The 10397-nt window shown below is 48.6% G+C and overlaps 1 protein-coding gene across 1 annotated transcript; it reads left to right on the plus strand.

The window, feature by feature from the left end:
- Nucleotides 1-2001: 2001 nt before the first annotated feature.
- On the plus strand, nt 2002-10196 carry LOC117490558 (solute carrier family 22 member 6-B-like). The gene is made up of 10 exons (XM_034140324.1): nt 2002-2126; nt 3698-3865; nt 4122-4195; nt 4283-4412; nt 5393-5498; nt 6423-6595; nt 6827-6993; nt 7184-7197; nt 7244-7352; nt 10073-10196. The coding sequence occupies exons 1-10, from the start codon at nt 2016-2018 to the stop codon at nt 10194-10196; spliced, it is 1176 nt and encodes a 391-aa protein (XP_033996215.1). The 5' UTR covers nt 2002-2015.
- The last annotated feature ends 201 nt before the right edge of the window (nt 10197-10397 follow it).

Genomic DNA, 10397 nt, shown 5'->3' on the forward strand with positions numbered 1-10397 from the left:
AGTTTGCAGTTTGCTTTTCAGCCCAACTGTATACTGTTTATCTCAGACGCGGAGGGATACTGAGTTGTTGTGAAAAGTAACTTACAATTCTACCCGTGGTATACGCTCAGTATACCACGGCTAAGAACCAATCAGATTGCTTGATTTTACTTGTCCGTTTTATAAAGTGCTATATACAGTATATAGAGTGCTATATACAGCAGGCATCCTCAAAGTCCGGATACTGTTCATATGTATTATCTGTATTATCTGTGTTATCTGTGAGACATCGCCACAACGCAACGAGTCAAAATTCTCCGCTATGTCCACTGCAAACATTGCTCTGCATGCGCTCTGCATGTCAGACCTGTCTGTGTGTGTCTATCAACGCATTGGTCCAATCACATTCAGCATCCCGTCAGCGTTTTTCCCCCACCAACAGTCTGCGAATCAGAGGCACAGTAGGGCGGGTCTTCGCGGAATGCGGGTGGGAAAAATGCGTGTGTGTTTAAAAAAAAAAAAGTCAGAGCGAGAGTTAACAGCTCATCTAGTTGCATCTGTACTGTAGCTAGTAGCCTAGTTTCACCTACCAGGGTGGCATGGGGGGCAACTGCCTCCCTAAAAATAGGCCTTGTCACCCCAGCTGCCACCCCAGTTGGCAGCTTTGTTTTGAAAGAAAAGTTGTGGCTCATCGGACATTTATGAGAGAAAGTCTCTAATGTCCGAGTGCAAGTGAATGCAGCACAAGACGCACGTCTTGTAACCCCTCCCCCGGCCCTGGCGCGAGCGTGGAAATATGATTGGCGGCGATTTCATTTGAACGGTACGGCGCAAAACAAGAAGCATTCGGACCCAAGTACTGAAGGAATGAGGTATTTGCGGTCTACAATGACAGAGAAGAGACTGTCAAGTGTGGCTGTACTCAGCATTGAATCAAAACGCACTAAAGCTGTTGATCTTAATAAGTTTGTGAGGCGTTTTGCTGAACAAAATGGTAATCGCTGCATTCAGCTGTAATAGACATGTCAACTTGATGCTCTGCTCACTGATGAGCATAAACAACTGTTAAGATGATGACCTTACGTGTGTAAATATATATTTTTTTTTGTGGGGGTCTGCCCCCAAAAAACAGTTTTAAGTCCTGAGAAAGTCAAATAAGACGGTGTGTAAAACTACACTGCCCAGCCAAAAAAAAAGTAACCACTTTGATTGAACTAGGCCAGTAGGTAAGGACATTCCACTGGATAATAACTGAAGTATAAAAGAATGCATGACTGAAGTGATGGAGACCATGTTTGAAGGCAAACACAAAGAGGAAATAACAGGTCAAATCAAGCAAATCCCCCTCTCAGATTCCATAGCAACCAGAAGAACATAAATACTGGCTGGTGATTTGATTAATCAGCTTTGTGATGGAATAAAAAATGCACAGTGCATTTCCTTAGCTGTGGATGAGTCCACTGACACCACTGACAATGCTCAGTTGCTGGTGTTTGTGAGTTTTTATGATGAGGCAAAGGGGGAGTTTGTTGAAGATGTGTTGGGCCTGACGAACCTCAGTGGACACACAAGGGGGCAAGACATTTATAAAGCAATAATGGGAATGCTGAATGAAAGAGGGTGCAGCTGCCTTTATTCATAACTGTGCAGCTCTTACACTGCGACTCTGAGGGATCAAGCACAGACACAATAACAATGAAAACTGCTGCATACAGATTATTTTAGTTTTTGCAACCTCGTGTTAAGAATCTTGTTGCAATTGTTTAAAAGTTTGAATGACCGTAATAAACAGACCTTTGTCTTATTGAAACATTTTTTTTGGACCTTTAAGATTTGTATTTGAGTACCCCTTATATACAGTATACACAGTGATATATACAGTATTAATACATGATGTCTAATGTAATACAGAGTATTATACACATTATATACAGTATACACAGTATTATATACAGTATTAGTACATGATGAGTATTCTCTCTTGTCCCCCTGCAGGTTCAGGAGGGAACTGACACTGAGATCCAGAAACTCCACATATGTATTATATGTATTGTTGTTATTATTTATATTTGTCATCAGTATATAAAGTATTATTTGAAGACGTAGAGAGGAAGAGGAGGATGGGATTCGCTGAGCTGCTGGAGGAGGTGAGACAGTTTCTCTAACCCAGGGGGTGAGACAGGAGGTGAGACAGTTTCTCTAACCCAGGGGGTGAGACAGAAGGTGAGAACGTTTCTATAACCCAGGGGGTGAGACAGTTTCTCTAACCCAGGGGGTGAGACAGGAGGTGAGACAGTTTCTCTAACCCAGGGGGTGAGACAGGAGGTGAGACAGTTTCTCTAACCCAGGGGGTGAGACAGAAGGTGAGAAAGTTTCTATAACCCCGGGGGTGAGACAGTTTCTCCAACTCAGGGGGTGAGACAGGAGGTGAGACAGTTTCTCTAACCCAGGGGGTGAGACAGTTTATCTAACCCAGGGGGTGAGACAGGAGGTGAGACAGTTTCTCTAACCCAGGGGGTGAGACAGTTTCTCTAACCCAGGAGGTGAGACAGTTTCTCTAACCCAGGGGGTGAGACAGTTTCTCTAACCCAGGGGGTGAGACAGTTTCTATAACCCAGGAGGTGAGACAGTTTATCTAACCCAGGGGGTGAGACAGTTTCTCCAACCCAGGGGGTGAGACAGGAGGTGAGACAGTTTCTCTAACCCAGGGGGTGAGACAGGAGGTGAGACAGTTTCTCTAACCCAGGGGGTGAGACAGTTTCTCCAACCCAGGGGGTGAGACAGGAGGTGAGACAGTTTCTCTAACCCAGGGGGTGAGACAGTTTATCTAACCCAGGAGGTGAGACAGTTTCTCTAACCCAGGGGGTGAGACAGTTTCTCTAACCCAGGAGGTGAGACAGTTTCTCTAACCCAGGGGGTGAGACAGTTTCTCTAACCCAGGAGGTGAGGCAGTTTCTCTAACCCAGGGGGTGAGACAGTTTCTCTAACCCAGGGGGTGAGACAGTTTCTCTAACCCAGGGGGTGAGACAGTTTCTATAACCCAGGAGGTGAGACAGTTTCTCTAACCCAGGGGGTGAGACAGTTTCTCTAACCCAGGAGGTGAGACAGGAGGTGAGACAGTTTCTCTAACCCAGGGGGTGAGACAGTTTCTCTAACCTAGGGGGGGAGACAGGAGGTGAGACAGTTTCTCTAACCCAGGGGGTGAGACAGTTTCTCTAACCTAGGGGGTGAGACAGGAGGTGAGACAGTTTCTCTAACCCAGGGGGTGAGACAGTTTCTCTAACCTAGGGGGTGAGACAGGAGGTGAGACAGTTTCTCTAACCCAGGGGGTGAGACAGTTTCTCTAACCCAGGGGGTGAGACAGGAGGTCAGCCAGTTTCTCTAACCCAGGGGGTGAGACAGTTTCTCTAACCCAGGGGGTGAGACAGGAGGTGAGACAGTTTCTCTAACCCAGGGGGTGAGACAGGAGGTGGGACAGTTTTACCTGTCTCACCACGTGTCTCACCCATCTCTTACCACCTGTCTCACCCCCTGTCTCACCACCTGTCTCACCACCTGTCTCACCCCCTGTCTCACCCATCTCTCACCACCTGTCTCCCCCTGTCTCACCACCTGTCTCCCCCCTCTCTCACCACCTCTCTCACCACCTGTCTCCCCCTGTCTCACCACCTGTCTCCCCCTCTCTCACCACCTGTCTCACCACCTGTCTCACCCTCAGGCTGGGGGCTTTGGCAGATATCAATGGCTCCATGTGACTCTCATCAGTTTGCCTGGTCTGATGATGGCCAGTCAGAACCTGCTGAACAACTTCGTCTCAGGAAGTCCCGCCCACCACTGCAGCCTACCGACCAATCACAGCAGCCGATACAACCTGTCCCACTACCAGGTGACCCGTCTGTCTGTCTGTCTGTCTGTCTCTCTGTCTGTCTGTCTGTCTGTCTGTCTGTCTGTCTGTCTGTCTGTCTCTCTGTCTGTCTATCTGTCTGTCTTTCTGTCTGTCTGTCTGTCTGTCTGAACCGGTGATGGATGGATGTAATTGGTAGCTGTCGATGAATGGATGGATGTGATTGACCGCTGTCACTGAATGGATGGATGTGATTGGCCGCTGTCACTGAATGGATGGATGTGATTGGTTGTTGCAGGTAGATGAGAAGCAGCTTCTGAAGGCCTTCATCCCGATGGACTCTTCAGGAAGTAGACTGGACCGCTGCAGGAGGTTTTATTATCAATACCTTCATTAATATATTACTAGTGTTGATTGGTTAACCTCCCTGTGACATCACTTCCTGTTTGTGTTGTTCAGGTTTGTGGAGCCTCAGTGGCAGCTGTTAGCGGCTAACAGCTCAGCTAACGTTAGCCAGATCCCAACCGAGGGATGTTTGGACGGATGGGCCTACGACCGCTCAGAGTTTCTCTCCACCACCGTGTCCGAGGTCAGAGGTCACCATGTCCATCTGGCTAACGCTAACCACGCTAACGCTAACCACGCTAATGCTAACCACACTAATGCTAAGCATTATTTACATTACATATAATTTAGCTGACACTTTTATCCGGAGAGACTTACAGTCGGTGCAGAACCACAACGAATCAAACTCTGACAACAGGAGCAGATACAGTGCATCCAGGAAGTATTCATACCCCTTCACCATAAAGGCCTGATTGGTGGAGTGCTGCACAGATGGTTGTCCTTCTGGAAGGTTCTCCCATCTCCAAGAGGAACACTGGAGCTCTGTCAGAGTGACCATCAGGTTCTTGGTCACCTCTCTGACTAATGTCCTTCTCCCCCGATGCTCAGTTTGGTTTGGGCGGCCAGCTCTAGGAAGAGCCGTTGTGGTTTCAAACATCTTCCATTTGCAAATGATGGAGACCACTGTGCTCGTTGGGACCTTCAATGCTGCAGAAACATGTTTCTGTACCCTTCCCCAGATCTGTGCCTTGATACAATCCTGTCTCTGAGGTCTACAGACAATTCCTTGGATCTCATGACTTGGTTTGTGCTCTGATGTGCAATGTGTCAATTGTGGGACCTCATATAGACAGGTGTGTTCCTTTCCAAGTCATGTCCAATCAATTGAATTGACTACAGGTGGACTCCAGTCAGGTTATGGATACATCTGGAGGATGATCAGTGGAATCAGTTGTCTCTGTCCTGTCTGTCTCTCTCCTGTCTGTCTCTGTCTCTGACCTGTCTGTCTCTCACCTGTCTGTCTCTCTCCTGTCTGTCTCTCTCCTGTCTGTCTCTGACCTGTCTGTCTCTCACCTGTCTGTCTCTCTCCTGTCTGTCTCTGACCTGTCTGTCTCTCACCTGTCTGTCTCTGACCTGTCTGTCTCTCTCCTGTCTGTCTCTCTCCTGTCTGTCTCTGACCTGTCTGTCTCTGACCTGTCTGTCTCTCACCTGTCTGTCTCTCAGTGGGACCTGGTCTGTGGTCTCCGGCCTCTCAAACAGATGATCCAGACCATCTATATGGGGGGCGTTCTGACAGGAGCCATTGTGTACGGAGGGGCTGGTCAGACAGGTACAAACACACACAAACAATACACACACACCACACACACACACACACACACACACACACACACACACCACACACACACACACACACACACAACACACACACACACAACACACACACACACACACACAAACACACACACCACACACACACACACAGTATATGTCAATGGGTGAACTTAGTGAACTCAAATCACAACCTCAGACTCAGACTCAGGTGGTATTCGAAAATAGAGACTTTACTGTTTTAGCACAGTAACAAAACAAGGAAACACAAAATCACTCTTTCAAGGAAAGAGCATGAGAAAACGGGATACGACCATGGAGCAGGCTTGAGCGTAGTCATGAATGAGAAACTAACTGGCACTGGACAGGTTGGGGACTAACACAAATATATACACCAGGGTGAGGGGAACAGGTGGAAACAATCAGGGCGGGGTAACCAATCACGAAACACGGAGACACATAGGGGCGGGGAGCATGGAGTTCTGAAACGAGAGGGGAGAATAACTTTTCACAATAAGACAGAGGGCACAGAACAAAGGGACATAACAAAACTAATATAAAGAATAAACTTTCATCATAAGTTTCCGAGACATGACAGTATATATACAACACACACACTGTATATATAACACACACACACACACACACACACACACACACACACACACACACACACACACACACACACACACCACACACACACACCACACACACACACACACACACACACACACACACACACACACACACACACACACACACACACACTGTATATATATATAAATCACACACACTGTATATATATATCACATACACTGTATATATATATATATAACACATACACACTGTATATATATAACACACACACACGCACGCACGCACACACACACACACACACGAGCTGTGAGCAGCAGCCAATCAGATTGTGTCCTCAGGTATGGGAGGCGGTCTGTGCTGATCTGGTCCTACCTGCAGCTGGGGGTCCTGGGGTGCAGCTCGGCTTTCCTTCCCTCGTACTCCACCTACTGCGCCTTCAGGTTCCTGAGCGGCATGGCTGTCTCTGGAGTCATTCTGAACGGATTCTCTCTGAGTACTGTCTACCTGCTACCTGTCTGTCTGTCTACCTGTCTGTCTGTCTGTCCTGTCTGAACGGAGTCTCTCTGAGTACCTGTCTACCTGCTACCTGTCTGTCTGTCTACCTGCTACCTGTCTGTCTGTCTGTCTCTGGAGTCATTCTGAACGGAGTCTCTCTGAGTACCTGTCTGTCTCTAACCACCTGTCTGTCTCTAACTACCTGTCTCTCTAACTACCTGTCTGTCTGCAAAGGTGGAGTGGATCCCCACCAAACAGAGGACTCTGGTTGGAACTCTCACTTCCTTCTTCTTCACGTTTGGTCAGATGATCCTGGCGGGGCTTGCCTATTGGCTGAGAGACTGGAGGAAACTTCAGCTGGTGGTGTGTCTGCCCCAGTTCCTGTTCTTCTCCTACTCCTGGTCAGTACCTTTCAAAATAAAAGCCTCTGCCCCAGTTCCTGTTCTTCTCCTACTCCTGGTCAGTACCTTTCAAAATAAAAGCCTCTGCCCCAGTTCCTGTTCTTCTCCTACTCCTGGTCAGTACCTTTCAAAATAAAAGCCTCTGCCCCAGTTCCTGTTCTTCTCCTGTTCTTCTCCTACTCCTGGTCAGTACCCTCAGTACCAGTAAAGAGTGTACTGAGGTGTGAGACCGGTGTACTCCCCCCCACAGACATGCAGACGGTTCGCACCACGCTGGCCTGTCTGGGTAAATGCTTCACCTCGGCCTCCTTCACCACCGTGTACCTGTACACAGGTGAGCTGTACCCCACCGTGCTCAGGTGAGCCCCTGTACATATATAAATACATATATACAGTATACATACATTACACAGCCATGCATCATCTCTGTGTGTGTGTGTGTGTGTGTGTGTGTGTAGGCAGACAGGATTGGGCTTTGTTTCCACCATGGCGAGGGTCGGCAGCATGGCGGCGCCCGCGGTCCCTCAGATTTTGCTCTAAGCGCAGGACATTCTGCCTTCCAATGGCCTTTTTCACGACAGTAGTGGCAATTATCAATGTTAACCATGTTGTCCACATCAGTTTTTACCAAACCCAATTTCCTTGGATCCATCCCAAATGAACCAACATCAACAGCCTTTCTACTTCCTTCAAAAACGGTTAGGGCCCCAGAGCGCCCTCCGAACCTGCTCTTATGAAGTAACACAAACTCATCACCTGCCACAGCAGCTTCAGCCGCAGAAGTGACCTTTCGCTCAGTGACATATGTTGCAATACGATCAGGAAGAATATTTTTGAACTGTTCCAAAATCATGAGTTCACACAAATCGTCAAAAGAAGCGATTTCAAGAGCAGTTAACCAACGCTTAAAATGAACAGACAAATCCCTCGCCATCTCCACATATGTCTGATCTTGTTTTTGCTCAAAGGACCTAAAACGCTGTCGATAGGCCTCTGGCACCAGTTCATATGCTCTAAGCACCCGCCGATTTTACTTTACTATAGCTAGAGCTATCTTCCAGACATAAGGAGGAATATGCAGACTGTGCTCTTCCTGTGAGAACACACTGAAGCATCAGAGCGCAGTCTGCATCAGGCCAATCTCTAGCCCTAGCTACACGTTCAAATAATAAGAAAAACGTGTCAGGATCACTTTCATTAAAGTGAGGCAGCAAGCGCAGGTTACCAATAGCAAGGCGATGAGGAGACCTGGTCACCTGTTCACCCAGCCCCTCACCGGACAACGCGCCATCTCTGAGAATAGCCAGACGATGTCCCTCCAAACTCTATCTTGGCTTTCTCAGATTCTTGTCGGCATCCGCTCCACTGTGATTTCCTTTTCAATTCCCAACTCATACTTCCTTTTGTCATGTTCCAGCTGCAACAACAACAATTCCCTCTGCTGCTCAAAAGAAAGTGCACTTGCCTGAAAACGAGGTTTTAACAAAAACCCCTCTTCCTTTGCAGCAAAAACTCCCGTCTCCCTTAACGTCGACACTATGGAATCTTTTATGTTGTCTTTCACCCTCCTATCCCCGACAATAGACACAGAGAAATGCTCAGCAATTAAGAGCAGCTGCTCTCTTGAAAAAGTGCTAAGCAACTCCTGAGACGGAGCTTCAACAAATGCCTCTACGTCAGCCATATTAACTTCCAACGACCCCTCACCGGAACACAACACCGGACCATTAAACCGAGAGATGAGAAAAAAAAAAAAAACACAAAAACAAACCGGACAGATACCACCACGCTTATTATGCGTGATGCGTCCAAAGTGGAACAACACTAATGTTTGATTGGAGTTTCCCCACTAACTCACCATCCCACTGACTAATCTCCTCCCTAGTCTTCATGCAGTTACTTGTGGAGGGTATTTATGCACCGGAGACCGCTGGCCCAGCAAAGCGACTAGCAAGCTAGCAACACTACTGTGACCACGGCCATGCTCCCAAGCCGAAGCTTCAACCACTTTCTCCGCAACACTACACAGCCCGCTCAACAATCCCAAGGGAACCGTCGGTTAACCTGCCAGGGAAAACTCCGCACCGCTCCGCACTGCTCCACCTGCAACGCACCAACAAACCCCCACGAGAGAAAAAGGAGAAAAAAAAACAAAAACAAACAGCTGACCACGGCTAAGAACCACTAGCACCACTCTCCCGAAATATAATACCAAACAAATCAAAGCCTCACAAAGTAATCAAATATGTCCCCAAACAACGATCTGAAATGTCCTTTCCCACAATGAGCCGAAACAAAGAAACCGGCCGCACTGCAAACGCGCTCTCCCAACAAACTTTATTACACGCGCACCAACTCCCAACACAAATCTTACCTATCCGTTGCTGTATCACAGATAAAGAAGTGGACGAGCCCCCAATCTGTCATGGCCTGGCTCTTGGCCATAACAAAAAGCGTGGGAAGGACAAGAACATATATGAAAAATATATTTATTAACAAAAGGTCAACGTAAACCATAAAAAACTAGCACAAAGGGAAAACAAAAAGGCTAAGCGACGTGGCTGCTCCGCGGTCAGGTCCTCTGCGGGAGAGAGAGATCGAGAGATCGAGAGTCTGGCCCAGGCCTCTTAATCCTCCGCCAGCCGTCAGGTGTCCTCAATCAGGGCGTCAGGTGTCCTCAATCAGACGGACACAAGCAGAGGAGGAACATTAAAGGGCCATACACACACACACCACAGGAGACCTTAAAGCAGGGGTCGTCACATGGACCCTGAACCCCCCCAACGCTCTGACCAATCACATGGACCCTGAACCCCCCCAAAGCTCTGACCAATCACACGGACCCTGACCCCCCCCAACGCTCTGGCCAATCACACGGACCCTGACCCCCCCCAACGCTCTCTGACCAATCACACGGATCCTGACCCCCTACAACTCTCTGACTAATCACACGGACCCTGACCCCCCCAGCGCTCTGACCAATCACACGGATCCTGAGCCCCCCAACGCTCTGACCAATCACACGGACCCTGACCCCCCAATGCTCTGACCAATCACATGGACCCTGACCCCCCCCCAGCGCTCTGACCAATCACACGGATCCTGAGCCCCCCAACGCTCTGACCAATCACACGGACCCTGACCCCCCCAAACGCTCTCTGACCAATCACACGGATCCTGACCCCCCACAACTCTCTGACTAATCACACGGACCCTGACCCCCCCCAGCGCTCTGACCAATCACACAGATCCTGAGCCCCCCAACGCTCTGACCAATCACACGGACCCTGACCCCCCAATGCTCTGACCAATCACATGGACCCTGACCCCCCCCAGCGCATTGACCAATCACACGGATCCTGAGCCCCCCAACGCTCTGACCAATCACACGGACCCGGACCCCC

The sequence above is a fragment of the Trematomus bernacchii genome, unplaced genomic scaffold, assembly GCF_902827165.1.
Source record: "Trematomus bernacchii unplaced genomic scaffold, fTreBer1.1, whole genome shotgun sequence".
Taxonomy (NCBI): Eukaryota; Metazoa; Chordata; class Actinopteri; order Perciformes; family Nototheniidae; genus Trematomus; species Trematomus bernacchii.

What these genes read in the sequence shown, in the direction of transcription:
- LOC117490558 (XM_034140324.1), top strand. Translation starts at nt 2,016, where the DNA reads ATGTATTATATGTATTGTTGTTATTATTTATATTTGTCATCAGTATAT. An exon ending in AGACTGGACCGCTGCAGGAG is followed by an intron (nt 4,196 to 4,282) that starts GTTTTATTATCA and finishes TGTGTTGTTCAG; the next exon opens with GTTTGTGGAGCCTCAGTGGC. An exon ending in TCTCCACCACCGTGTCCGAG is followed by an intron (nt 4,413 to 5,392) that starts GTCAGAGGTCAC and finishes TCTGTCTCTCAG; the next exon opens with TGGGACCTGGTCTGTGGTCT.